Source organism: Mustela putorius, unplaced genomic scaffold, assembly GCF_011764305.1.
Source record: "Mustela putorius furo isolate JIRA1106 unplaced genomic scaffold, ASM1176430v1.1 tig00003898_pilon_pilon_pilon, whole genome shotgun sequence".
Taxonomy (NCBI): Eukaryota; Metazoa; Chordata; class Mammalia; order Carnivora; family Mustelidae; genus Mustela; species Mustela putorius.
This window is the reverse complement of record NW_025422047.1, coordinates 11,224,047-11,237,997: the sequence shown is the minus strand read 5'-3', so window position 1 is coordinate 11,237,997 and position 13,951 is coordinate 11,224,047. Positions and strand designations below refer to the sequence as shown.

The 13,951-nt window shown below is 46.6% G+C and overlaps 1 protein-coding gene across 1 annotated transcript; it reads left to right on the top strand.

Annotated features, from left to right (window-relative positions):
- The first annotated feature begins 6,809 nt into the window (after window positions 1-6,809).
- Window positions 6,810-12,932, top strand: PATL2 (PAT1 homolog 2). The gene is made up of 10 exons (XM_013055364.2): window positions 6,810-6,894; window positions 7,103-7,244; window positions 8,533-8,653; window positions 8,753-8,850; window positions 9,301-9,354; window positions 9,453-9,583; window positions 9,726-9,885; window positions 10,372-10,512; window positions 11,335-11,432; window positions 12,009-12,932. Exons 2-10 carry the CDS (start codon window positions 7,155-7,157, stop codon window positions 12,160-12,162), a joined length of 1,047 nt encoding a protein of 348 aa, XP_012910818.2. The 5' UTR covers window positions 6,810-6,894; window positions 7,103-7,154; the 3' UTR covers window positions 12,163-12,932.
- Window positions 12,933-13,951: the final 1,019 nt, after the last annotated feature.

The window sequence follows — 13,951 nt, the reverse complement described above, 5'->3', positions numbered from 1 at the left end:
CTGAGAACCTACTTTGTTGCAGATACTGTGTTAAGTGCAGGAAGCACAAAGATGAAGAAGACATCTATCCATTCTCAAATGAGGGTGACAAATGCAGAAATAGAATTACGAGTCAGTGGCAGGTACAATGAGAAAATAGTGTAAGGATCAATGAGTACCCCTAAGATGGGCACCTTATCTAGCCTGGAAGGGAAGATGATATTTGAGAATGCTTCCTGGAGGAAGTGAAGCCTGAGTTAAGTCCTCACCCTGCCCCATTCAGATATTTAGAAAGTTAGAATAAGACAATTTAATAGAGCATCTGAAATCCCCCTCCAATTAAAATAACTTCCTCTGCAAATTTGTTTATCTTGTGAGATCCAGTGAAGAGCATATTACTTGCTAAGATACATATTTAATATCACTGAAAAGAAAGAACTGGGACAGGAAGCTGCCTTGATCAACAGTTGAATACAACTCCCAGAGCAAAGGAGAGAGGCCCCCAGGCTAGAGAGAGTCATCCTAGTGCACACTGATTATGAGAGAGGGCTGTATCAGAATTCTTCCCTCCCCACAGGGCCAAATGTAGCTCATTGTTCTGACCTAGAACTAGAAGGCAGGGATCTTGAGGACTGGAGGCTGGAGAGGCAGATTTTTTTTTTAATATTTTATTTATTTATTTGACAGAGAGAGAGAGAGAGATCACAAGTAGGCAGAGAGGCAGGCAGAGAGAGGGTGGGGGGTAGCAGACTCCCCGCTCAGCAGAGAGCCCGATGCGGGGCTCGATCCCAGGATCTGAGATCATGACCTGAGCTGAAGGCAGAGGCTCAACCCACTGAGCCACCCAGGCGCCCCTGGAGAGGCAGATCTTATGCCTTCTGTAATGGACAGGAGATAAAAACCACTGAGGTGCTTAACTGGAAAGTGTCAGATCTGATGAAGAAACTTGGAAATCATCCGCATGGGCTAAGTAGGAAGATGTTAGAGGGTGAGATTGTCCAAGGACACCAAGGTGCAGAGGGCTTAACTTGGGGAGGGATTCTTGATCCCTTCGAGAATGTGACGAAACCTCTGGACTGTCTCTCCAGAAAAATGCCCCTTAACGATCACACAAGCATACACAATTTCAGAGGACTGTCAAATTAATAATATTCAACATAGAGGGGAAAGAGAAGAGGCATGAAGAAGAGGATATTTGGAGGACAATGAGGAGAGTAGGAACTAGGCCAAAGAAAGATGACCCAAGAAGTACAAGAAGAGCTAGGAGAGTAAAGTGATGGGAAGCTGCAGGAGAACAGAGATGTGAGGAGGGCATGGGCAGCAGTGTTAACTGCTGTAGAGACTTGAATTAAGTTAAGGACTGAAATGTCTTTTGCACTTACAGTTAAGAAATCGTTGGTAACTCTGAAGAGTTGCTGAGGGGTGACGGGTAATGGTAGTTCCAGATTTGTTTTAATCCAAGAAGTTTTAGGGGTGGCATCTGGGTAAAAGTGAGGGTAGGAGAGTGGCCTTGTATGTTTGCAGAGTACTAACATGCAGCTGAAAAATTGTCAACTGTCCGTAGAAAGGGTTGAGGAGCGCATGGAATTGTTCATCTGTTCCCTGGTGCCTTCACTGTGATGGAGTCAAAAGCCAGAAAGCAATGGTTGAAGGAACAATGTGAGTGGAGGAAGTGGAGAAATTTGGTTCATTGGTCTGTGAGAGATAAAGGGCAGTTAAAATGAGAAACAAAGGGAACCTGGGTGGTTCAGTGGGTTAAGTTTCTGCCTTCGGCTCAGGTCATGATCTCAGGGTCCTGGGATAGAGCCCACATCGGGCTCTCTGCTCAGTGGGGAGCCAGCTTCCCCCACCCCCTGCCTGCCTCTCTGCCAGCTTGTGATCTCTGTCTAATAAATAAATAAAATCGTTTTAAAAAATGAGAAACAAAAGCAAGAAAGGTATTTTGTTTCTAAGAATGAGCACAGCCTGATATAGTTAGGCTGTGAATGCCCCAAGTGGCCCTTCCTAAGACCTTGTCTCTCCAACAGCCTCATAAATCCCTTCTGAAACACTGAAATTCACCGTTTGGTTCTTGGTGAGCTGTTAGGAAATTCTTAACAGCTGAATGACATTACCAAAAAAAATCTGAACCCAACTCAGATATTTGAAAAGTTTTTCAGTACCTTAAATTTAAGCTACTTAATTCCCCCCCCTCATTCATCTCATTCTGATATACAACAAATCTTTTGAACAAAATTTTCCTTTAAAGGTACCAAGAACCACAATCCTATAACCATGACAATAGGGCCCTAACTAGCATTTTTGATGTAGAGAAATTAGCTTCATTTTAATTTTAAAGTCATGTGGGGTTCATTTACACACAGGATGTGGGCGCAGAACCCAGGATCACTCAGGGGTTAGCTGAGGCTCAGGAGGGTCTTGGGGTTTTGCCTACCAGCTGTACCCATGTTCTCGCCTTTGTTGTTGTCTTGTTTTCTTTTCGCTTCCGAGCTTTTGAACCAGTTTTTCATTAGAGTAGCCAAGAAGGTATAAGATTGTCTGTGTACCTCATGCAAAAGTGTTTTAGCCTTGAAGATCTGTCTTCTAAATTCACAGGGGTCCGTCCTCAGTTAGAGCTGGGTGGCAGACCTAAGTCCTGGGACCCCATGAAGGGCAAGTACCCCCAGGTGCTCTGCCCACATGCTGAGATCTTGGTTACGGGCAAATCTCAGGTCACCTAGGGCTTTCCTATCCAATTGTGGTGGAGCAAAACCTAGGGATGGAAAGGAACATAACTTGATAAATCTCCTAGGAAAGGTGTAGAAAACAGGGGTCTTTAAAAAAAAAAAACCAACTGCTCCCAAATATCAATCCCCATAAACTGTACCCACAAACTTGGGGGGTTAAAAAGTGCAGTTTATTTCTCTTACCCTTTTAAGAGTTGTCTTTATCGTTAGATTATATTCTCATGTTTCTATCAAGACGCAGTGGTTGGGGGATGCTGGCCCTTTAAGGGGGCAGCAGGGGATGGGCTGGGACTCTTAAAGCCAGGGGCAGCAAATCAGCCCTGGCCTAGGCTGCCATAACTAAACTAAGCAGAAAGGACAGCAGCAGTCAAGCGGTGGGTGTTGGCAACAAGGCAGCTCTTGCTGAGGGGGCCATTTGTATCTGTGTGGAAGTGCTTCTCCAGCTGCCAGCTCTGTTCCTCATTTCTGTCCCTTGGCAGGACAGCTCCCTGCAGCTGGGGGGTGAGGGCAGAGGCTGACGCTTAGGGAAGTCTGAGAGCCCAAGGTCCTACTCCTTGAGACCCTGGGCTAATACTCCTCTGGCAACTTTGGTGGGGGGAGAGCATGGCTGTTTTAGGGTGCCATACCGTCCTTACTGAGGAGGAGGCTGTCTCTGGTTTTTCCCCTATCTCAGGTTTACCTTCCAGAGGCAAAGAGTGTTTTCTTACCAGAGGAAGGAGACATGGCGGAAGTCTGCCAGCCTGCAAAGATGAAATGCCTTGAAGGTACTGCTCATTAGGGTGTGGAATCTGGATGAAAAGCCTTGGGGTGCAGAGACTTGCTGGTATGGTTCAGTGGACGGATATGGACCTGGGCATCCAGAATTATTAGGAGTGACTTCCAAACTCTTCGACTTGCTGACTACATCACATAGGTGACTGAGGTCACTTTTCTTTTTTTTTTTTTTTTCCTTTAAAAAGATTTTATTTATTTATTTGACACACAGAGATCACAAGTAGGCAGAGATGCAGGCAGAGAGAGAGAGGAAAGCAGGTTCCTTGCTGAGCAGAGAGCCTGATGTGGGGCTTGATCCCAGGACCCTGAGATCAGGACCCAAGCCAAAGGCAGAGGCTCAACCCACTGAGCCACACAGGCACCCTGAGGTCACTTTTCTAGGCGCTATTTTACCCCCTTCATGGGGAAATGATCACTACAAGCCTTGCAGGACTGCTCAGAGCAGAGCACTGTGTGAAGTATCTGGATCACAGTAGGCGTTAATTGCAGTGAGTGCCCGTATCTGGCACTTGATTGGCTAAGGAGGCACTGAGAGGAGCTGTTAGGTGGGGAAGAGCAGGTAGAGCAACCTGGGGTGCTAACTAATGAGGTAATAGAAGAGATGTGGAAGGCAAAGGTGTTTGGCACCTGCTGGGTTCCATTTGCTCCAGTCGGGGGGTGGGGGTCAGGGGTAACAAGGTGGGGAACTGTTTGAAGGTGGTGCTGGAGATGACTTATGAACAGAAGTGTTCCTGAAAAGAGCCTCTCTGGACGAGATTCCTCACACCTGCGTCCCCAACTACTCCCTCGTCAGGCCCCTACTTAAACCAAGACCCAAGCAAGTCCTGTAGTTCCTCAGCTCCTGAGGAAGAACTGGTGTCTGCCTCCCATTTGGATGAGGAGGAAGAGCAAGAGGAGGAGGAAGAGGAGTACCTGGATCCAGATCTAGCCCCAGAGCTGGAGGAGGAGGAGGAGGAAGAGGTGGAGGAGGAGGAAGAGCATGACCTCGGGGATCCAGCTGTCCTCAGTGCTATCCACAACACCCAGGTACCAGGGCAGGAGGGAGTGGGGGGACAGTCGGCCAGAACTCTCTGCAGCTCACAGACAGTGCTAAATATCCTTCTCTTCTCTATTGCTTTCTAGCCCTTGCCTTAACCATTTGGCCATGACAAAATGGCCTCCCCACCTGCCTAGATAGGTTCTGGGTTAACACTTCCTATTTCAGGCTTAAACCTGAGTAGAGACTCTCTCCTTCCTCTCTGTTTCTTCCTATCTCTCACTTAGTTTCTGATGCTGTCTTCACCTTAAAAACCAGGTTGTATCAGGGTCGTGCACAGCCCACAGGTGCTGGTTGAACGCGTGGTGCTGAAGGTGAGTCATCCTTGGCCCTGGGCCCCTGTGTCTCTGCAGTTCATTCCTGGTATTTATTCTCTTAAATTCCCACAACCAGTAGAGAGCGACAAAGATTCCTATAAAGAAATGAAATCATGGGGCACTTGGGTGACTCAGTAGGTCAAGTGTCTGCCTTGGGCTCAGATCTTGATTCCAGGGTCTTGGGATTGAGCCCCACATCTGTCACTCGGGCTCCCTGCTTGTCAGGGAGGCTGCTTCTCCCTCTCCCTCTGCCTGCCACACCCCCTGCTTGTGTTTGATCTCTCTCGGTGTCAAATAAATAAATAAATAGATAAGTAACCTTAAAAAAAATGAAATAACTCAGAGTCTCCCTCAACCTTTTCCTGAGATACCAGTCTTGCTGCTGCTTCTCCTCAGAGGAAGCAGAGGTCCTGACCCAGTTGATTTTTGACTGCAAGGGAGGGCCAGACCACCACTGTCTTGGATATTGGAAGTGACTGACCTTCCTGCACTCCATACCCAACAGACACTGATAACTATAGAAGACACTTCAGGGGCTCATTCAAGCCTTTTGCTTCCCTCCCATTCCAGAGAGGCCTTCTCAGCTCCTCTGGAATCAAGGCCTCTGGTGTGCTGGGCATGTCCCCTGCTTCCTTGCACTTTCTGTGGCAGGTGAGTCCCTCCAATCTCCATCCTGTGTCAAAGTAATAGCATGGGGAGAAAGATCATGTGGAGTGTTCCTTAGCCTGCCCTTCACCTTGTTCTGGCGAGAAACAGCCCAAGTGAGGTGTGGGAGATGGGAGATACCCATAATGTAGAGTAGCTTGGTAAATGACAGAGGTGGTCTTGGGACAACTGGCCGTCCACCATATGAAAAGGACAAATCAGAGCCCTACTTCCATCTCCCTACGTTTCAGCAGATGAGCAGCATGGAGCAGAGGGCTAGAAAGAGCAGCTGCCCTCAAATGAACTGTGTCCTGAGAACATGACCTAGGCCAGAGGAGTTGCAGGAAATCCTGCAGAGAGAATGAGACGACCATTGCAGCTCTGCGGAAGGCTTCAGATGAGTCCAAAAAGAGGCAGACAAGCATTGCCCCAGGGGCTGAAGGCACAAGAGCCTGAATAAATGACCATCACAGGGAGGAGAGAGGCAGAGAGAGGTGTTGACTCACCAGACTGGAAAGGCACATGCCCCCACATTGTCAGGGACTAAAGAGCTGTTCTCTAGGAGGTGACAAACTCTGTTGGGTGAGGTTCTTGTGGGAGAAAAGGCAGGTGAGAAAAGGCAACAGGAGCAGCATTCTGTTGGTCGAGCCTCCCTTTTCCCAGACCTCTAAATTTCATTCTCAGACGCTGGACTACCTCTCTCCAGTTCCTTTCTGGACTACCTTTCCCAGGGCCAGCTCTCCAGCACGGCACTTTGGACCTCAACTTCTCTCGCTAGACCCGGCTCTCTTCTGCAGCCTGCCAACCTCCTGGCTCCCTAGTTTCAGGTACTGACTCAGGGTGCTGGGCCTCCAGCATCTCCCCCACACTGAGCTCTTCTCTGGAGTTATCAGGACTTAGAAGCTGAGGAGGGATGGGGCTACCTACCAGCTGCCACAGAAAAACACCCATAGAAACCTCGTCTTAGAAGTGTGCAGTGGAGTCCCGTCCCTTCTCCCTCACAGAGGAGGAAGTGGAGGGCCGGGGGACTAAAGAGAACTTACTTGAGGTTAGCTGGCAAGGGAGAACTGAGATTAGGACTCAGAATTCCCAACGACCAGGCCAAATGAGTTTCTACTGTGTCAACATTTCCTGCAGCACAACTGCAGGAAAATAGCTCCTGGAGAGGAATATGAGCCCTGCCGAGCCAGGGTTGTGTGGTTTCATGTGGCTGACTTTGGGGAGGCACGCGGGCGGGTGGGGTTGCCTTTGATGTTCCCCTGAGCTTCCTAGAGACTAACTGGATGGAAGGTTAGGGAGCCGAGTGCTTTCTTTGACCCAGCCCAAGTTTCTTTCTAAGTCTGCCTAGCCACCTGACCCAGCTCCACCCTCAGCACCAACGGATTCTGCAGCTGCAGCAACACAGTCGAACACCAAGGTAAAGCCTTGAAGAGCAGCAGGGTTGAGGGCAGCTCATTTGCATGCTGGGTATCCCCCTTCCCCCCCACCCAGAGTTCCTGCACAAGTAAGATTCTCCCCGTGTTGCCTACTTCCTGTGCTCTGTTCCATCCCTCCCTGCTCACCACTCCTTGGGAAGCTGTGGGAGGGTGGGTAGGTCTAAAAGAATGTTCCTTTCTGGCTTGAAGTGCCCCAGCCAAGAAGCCTTGGTCTCAGCAGCCAGACCCCTATGTTAATCTCATGACCCGAAAGGAGAAGGACTGGGTGATTAAAGTACAGATGGTTCAGCTGCAGAGTGAGAACCCCCACCTGGATGACTACTACTATCAGGTGAGCCCCAGCAGCTCCTCTCAGCCTCTGACCTTGGCATCCAACAGGCCTGGACTCCATGGGTCCTCTTGGGTCGTTTCTCTAGCTCTTAGAGGGCCATGTCCAGTCAGGTGGGAGAGGCAGTCACTACAGGATAGGGGCCATATCCCAAGATCTTCCCCTCTATTCTCCTGCACTTCAGACAAATGGGATTATTTACAATTCCCCAAACACCAAGGTTTTGTCTTCATCCTTTGCCAAGAATTGCCCTTATTCAGCCTTGAAATATGGACTTTTCCACTTTTGTATACTTCTGTGGGTCTTAGAAATATCTTGTTATAAATGTTCACCGACTTTTTGCTTTTTTAAAAGATATAAAACACATGAACTTTATGAACCATGGGATTCGACTTGTTGACTTGAATAAATGCCAGCAGACATATTAACTCCTTACCCTCTGCTCCCTGTCTTCCTTTTGCTTATGAGGCAAGCTTTGCTTATGGTTTTTTGGGTTATCTGAGCTGTGTTCCACTTTGTTCTCAACCTCCGTAAGCCCCTTACTAAGGTTCCCACCTTTATCTCCTTCCTATTTAGACTAATTTCTTCCTTTCTTCCCACCATGCTTTAAAAACTCTTTCTGCCTGGATCACTGAAAGCAAAATTTTTTTTACTTCTTGCTTTTTTAGCACTGCTCCTAAACAAAAGAGCTTTATTCAAATCCTTGTTTGCCTCATGGTCGGTGGCTTTACTTTAGCTTGGGATTTTACAGATTTCCTTAAGAAGACATTAGAGCTGTTGAGCCATTCTTTGGAAGCCTAAAACTGGCCTGGAGTGGTGTTAGCTACTGGCCAATTGATAGTAGTATTATCACTGTACTACAAACTGCTGATGGTCTTCAGGCCATCAGATAACTGTCATTTTTTGGAAAGCAGAGGTAGGATCACAAAACTAGAAAGGGAGGGTTAAGGAAAGGTGTGCAGTATATATATCCGAGGAAGAAGGAATGCAAGAAGGTTACAGATGCTGATACGGGTTTGCTTGCTGGCTCTCCACGTGGCTCTCTGCCTTTTCATCAGATCTAGTGGTGGTGTCTAGCTCTTGAAGTCCTCAGTACGGAGACCCCAAGCCAGATGTCATGAGGCCCAGGGTACTCAAGATGCTTCAGAGTGGTTGGCAGGAGGTCCCAAGGGGCCAGGATCCTGTCTGGAATGAATGCAGTAAGAAAGGGTGTATTAATAGGTTGCACTTGAGAACTTTAATTCTAAGTTCAGAAGATGAAGATACATTTTTCTATTCCATGGACACTCAGGAATATTATCAGAAACTAGAGAAAAAGCAGACAGATGAAGAACTACTTGGGCGAAGGAGCAAGTTTGAATCACTCAAGCTGGTAACACCCTACATTCAGAAGGCAGAGGCTTATGAGTCAGGTAGGACCAGGGCTGACCTGCTGGGTTGGGATGGACATCTGGGTAATGGAGGGTGGAAAGGGAAGGGGAATATGCTTCTCCTGACTCCTTTTTGTGCAGTGGTTCGAATCGAGGGTTCCCTGGGCCAAGTAGCTGTGTCAACGTGTTTTAGCCCTCGCCGAGCTATTGATGCGGTACCCCATGGATCTCAAGATCAGGTAGAAGTGCTATCTTCTTCCAACAACCTTTTTTTTTTTTTTTAAGATTTTATCTATTTATTTGTTGGAGAGAGAGAGAGAATGCACAAGCAGCATATGAATGCACAAGCTTTCCATGGGAAAGCAGCAAGGAAAGACAGAAGCAGGCTCCCTGCTGAGCAAGGGGCCTGATGTGGTACTTGATCTCAGGACCCTGGGATCATGACCTGAGCTGATGGCAGACACTTAACCAACTGAGCCACCCAGGCATTCTTCCCATAACACTTTTTTTTTTTTTTAAATCTCCCCTGTTTTGGAGAAAGGACAGGGGCACTCTCATGCTTGAGGTCAGATTGTGACTTAAGAGTGAGAAAGAAGTGTGGTCAGACTTGGTGTTAGCTTTTCCAGCTCTATGTCTAGCCTGGGCTGCGGCTCTGAAGGTGTGGCTGATGGCGTGGGACTCTCTCCTAGGAGACAGGAGCTGCAAGCAGTCAGAGGCTTCAAGTGTTGGCCCGGATTGAAAAGGTGAGATAGCAACTCCTTAAGGATGAGTTCTTCATTTACCCTTGGGAATGGGATATTTCTCAAATTGACCTCTTCTTTTCCCACCTTTGAATTCCCAGATGTTTCTTCAGTTGCTGGAGATAGAGGGCCAGAAGGACGGGCTGCCGCAGCCCTGCTCCTCTGAACAATGGAACAACCAGATTGAGAAGCTCTTCCAAGCCTTAAGGACCCCAGAGCAGAATACTCTGGAGTAAGTGTGGGAGGCTCACACCTCCAGCCCAGCAAGGGAAAGATAAGCAAACCCAAGGGCTTTCCTTCTGCCCCTCCTTTCTGGCACGAAGCCAGAGCCCTCTATGCAGAGCCCTGAAAATGTCTTCCTTTCTCACGTGTAGGGAGGCAGCAGATGGCTTCCTGCAGGTGCTCTCCGTGAGGAAGGGGAAAGCTCTAGTGGCAAGGCTGCTCCCTCTCCTGCCCCAGGATCGAGCTGTTAGCCTTCTTCTGGCGATCACCCACCATTTGCCCCTCCTAGTCAGGAGGGATGTAGCTGATCAGGTACTGTGGCATTGAGGAGAGAAGAGGATGGTTTTGTGCATGGGTTAGAGATCCGTCTTCTTCATCCTCTCTCCCCCATCCCCAGAGATGCCCCAGAGAGTGCTGGGCAGGGAGAGGTGCCAAACCTGCCCCCCTTGGTTGAGGAGGTTATAGAACCAACTACTACAGGAACAACTGATCATCTTGAGTGCAATGACCAAAAAACACAGACATGCGGTTGCACAGGTGTGAGTGGGCTGTGGAGGTGTGAGAAGATAAGGACTCCCTGTGAAGTGTTAAGCCCCATATCTACCCTTCTTAGGGAAGACATCCTAGATAAGTGGGTATTGGAGGACCACTTAATAGTGGTTGGAAGGACCTGGGTAGTAAGTAACCCGACCAGGAAAGTACCAAAAACAGGTCATCCAGAAAAGGGAATACAGGCAAAGTAGGAGGAGGTAAAGTTGTATTGGAGACTGAGAGAGATACTTACTGACCTTTTTGCAGGCTCTACAAATGTTATTCAAACCCCTGGGCAAATGTATCAGTCACTTGACCTTCCACGAACTCCTCCAAGGACTTCAGGGTCTAATGCTGTTTCCACCTGGCTCCTCAGAGAGGCCGGTCACTCTGGTACTTCAGAACCAGGTAACACAGTGGGAGGCTTTGCTCTTTCCACAGATGGCCTCCAGGTGGTATCACTGGCAAGGACTAAGTAACAGAATATTACCTCTCCCTCTTCTCTGTAGTGCTTCTCCCTGTCAGTGAGCTCTAGGATCACCTGGAGAGCTTACCAAACACCAGTTCCTAGGTCTCACCCCCAGAGAGTCTCATTTAGTAGACCTGGGGTGTGGCCCATCCATTTGCTTTTCTAACAAGCTCCCTGAGGACGGTGCTGATGGGGACCTCTAGAACAGAGGTCACCAAACTTTTTTGATGGTGTATCCCTCTTAGTAAAAAGCTCTGAACCCTATCACCCATGTGCTAGTCTAGAAGTCCTATACATGTCACGTTACACTAAGTACGTAATAAATACAAGATAGAAAATTTTAAATGCAGAGACTCTAGATGTGAAAGTTGGTATCTTTTAATACCCTAATGGATTATTTTGTGAACTCCTCTATACAAATCTTTGTCTAAAGAATTGCTGCTTTAGTGGGGTCCATAAACTACCTGCATCAGATTCCTGAGTCTGTTCCTGATCTATAGACTGACTGCTGACAGTAAAACCCACAAGTGTGCATGTAATCAACTCTCCACAAGGATCTTATGGAAAATTCAGAGCAGTGATATCCTTCAAAAGGTCTGAGAGTTCTTCGGCCAGCCATTGTAAAATCAGTTTCACAAGTGTTGAACTTCACTTTTACATGTGAACCTGCCCCCTCCTTTTTTGGGGGAAATAGCAGAGCCAAGAAAGCACAGAATGCCTCTTGTGAACTCTTTTGACCTTGCCTACTGTATCTCTTGCAGTTTGGAATATCTTTGCTCTATGCCCTACTAAGTCACGGGGAGCAGCTGGTGTCCCTAGAGTCCTCCCTTGAGGAGCCCAGCAGTGATCATAGAGCTTGGTAAGATCTTAAAGGCCTTGTAAATGCTATTTCAGTATCCCTGGGATGTATATATAGGCTGAACCTGGTAAGCTATTACCTGAGTGGTATATTCAAGTATTGGGAGGAAGTTGGTCAGAGAAGAGAAAAATATCAGAGTTATAGCTGTTCTCCCTTCTCATCTGTTTTTCCTTCTTTCTTTTCTAGTGTCCTAGAGTGTTGGTTCCCCATGGAAGGCAGTAGAACAATGATTAAGGGGACAAGCTTTAGAGTCAAACAGACCTAAGTTGGAATTCTGCCTTTGTCAGTAGCATTGCAACTTTCAGACATGTTACTTCCCATCTCTAAGCTTGTTACTTCATCTATAAACTATGGATTTAGGGATAATGATGATAATCAGAGTTCTTAAGAAGGAGGATATGTAAAGCACTAAGCATTGCCTGACACATGCAAAATATGCAAGTGTTCTCTTAACTGTTACAAGCACAAAGGTTGATAGTGGTAGTGGTGGAAAAATAATTTGGAACCTTGGCCTTGAGTCTACTTCCTGCGTAAATATGAAGACTCTGATGTTTTTCCATCTTCTCTGCCCTCCAGGACTGACATGGTGGTTCTGATTGCCTGGGAGATAGCCCAGATGCCAACAGCATCTCTAGCAGAACCCCTAGCCTTCCCCAGCAACCTTCTTCCTCTGTTCTGTCACCATGTGGACAAACCCTTGGTACAGCACCTAGAAGCTAGGATGGAATAAGTGATGGTAGAAATGAGGTTATAGCCCCTTGTTCAAGCCCTGTATAGGTTCTGTCATTTCTTTTAAGCCAAGAATATGGAGGATAACTTGTATTTAGAAGTAGTTCTAGACACTTTAGCATTTACCCAGTAATCTGTCTGTCTGGGTTAGGGTCCTGAAGCCTATTTCTTCAGCCAAACCTTTTAGTTTATTCCCAGATCCTTTGCTCATCAATCATGCTAAGCTACCTAAGGGCAAGGATTAATATGAGAAGCTGAATTGTTAATTGAAGAAATATTTGAGGGACAAATCTAAAAGTATGAATGACATGAAGGTCACTTCTGTTCTCAGAATTTCCCAGCTGCTGGAAAGAGATAGTAATCAAATTACACGAATACTTTAGAAAATAGAATTGTTTACTGTTAAGAATCTGTTCTTTGTAGGCTTGCTTGGGTCTACTAATCCAGTTCTGAAATACATATATGTGGGAAAATTTAATCATCAGACACTAGCAGTATGGGCTAGGTCTACAGGGATCCAGAGAGTCTGAGGACATTTTTTTTATGTCTTGATATATTGTAGGATCTCACCCAGAACATTTCCTTATGTTCTCCTTAAAAACCTGAATGATATGTCTAAAACTCATGACACAATAAGGTTTAATTAAAGAGATAATGGAATGATGTGTTGAAATTTGTCATAAGTTAGGAGGTATAATGAAAACCATTTTCTTATGTATGAATGCCTCCAACATGTCCTTAATAAAAGGGATAAGGCCTTGTTATGTCTAACAATATGACCTTGGAAATTCCTTCTCTGTTTGTTTGTTTGTTTGTTTTTTAAATAAAGCCAGTAGCTAAGCTAATAGGGTTGGCTATAAATATCTCCCTTGGGATATGAAATGTTTGGTTTAAGTTGACAAACGAGGTCACGTATTCATCAATCCCTGGAGTCCCTTTTATGAACGAGGCACCGTTTTAGGGGGCAGGGGAACAGTGAGCAGTGAAAACTCCCTGTTCTTCTGAAGCTTTCATTCTAGTTAGACAGGCACGGATGGCAAACATCAGATAGTGATAAATACCTTGATGAAAACAAAACTGGGTGAGGAGTAGTAACCAGAGGGTAATAGTCCAGGAAGGCCGGTCAATAGCAGTTGCATTTAAGCTGAAAGTACTCCCTGTAGAGGCACTAGTGAGCACAAAGCTGCTAAGGGAGAATAGGGGGTGGGGGTTGTTAATAAGAGTCAAGTAAAAATTTTCTAAAGGGAAAGCAAAATTTAACAGTAGTGGTTGGTATAGTTTGAGGGAGGATTTCTTTTGAGCATGACGTTATAGCATGTTCACATGATAAAGGGAGAGAAATGTATGCAGGAGAAAAGAGAATTTTACAAAGTCCTAGAACAAGAGGATGTGAATCAAAGCACAAGTGGAGGGTCTGGCCTACTGGTTACCTGTGTGGCCCTAGCTGATTGTGGAAAAGAATGTGTTAAGAAAAATGTTTATTAGAACTTCCCAAATTCCTCCTCCGTCCCCTCACCGCCCCCCCTCCTCTTCAGCTCTGCTGGAGGCCTTGGATCATGCTTCCTTAGGAAGACTAGTAATTAATTAGGAACTCTACCCACACCTTTCCTTAACTAACCTGTTTCCCTGCCCTCTACAAGACATATTATTTGACTTCGGCATTCAGGCTCATTCTCTTAGGATGGATCGGTCCACACTACCAATGACATGGTACCACCCAGGGCCTGTTAACGGAAATAACAGCACAATAGGTAAAGAAAAAGTAGAGAGGCGGGAAACGGGTTTTAATA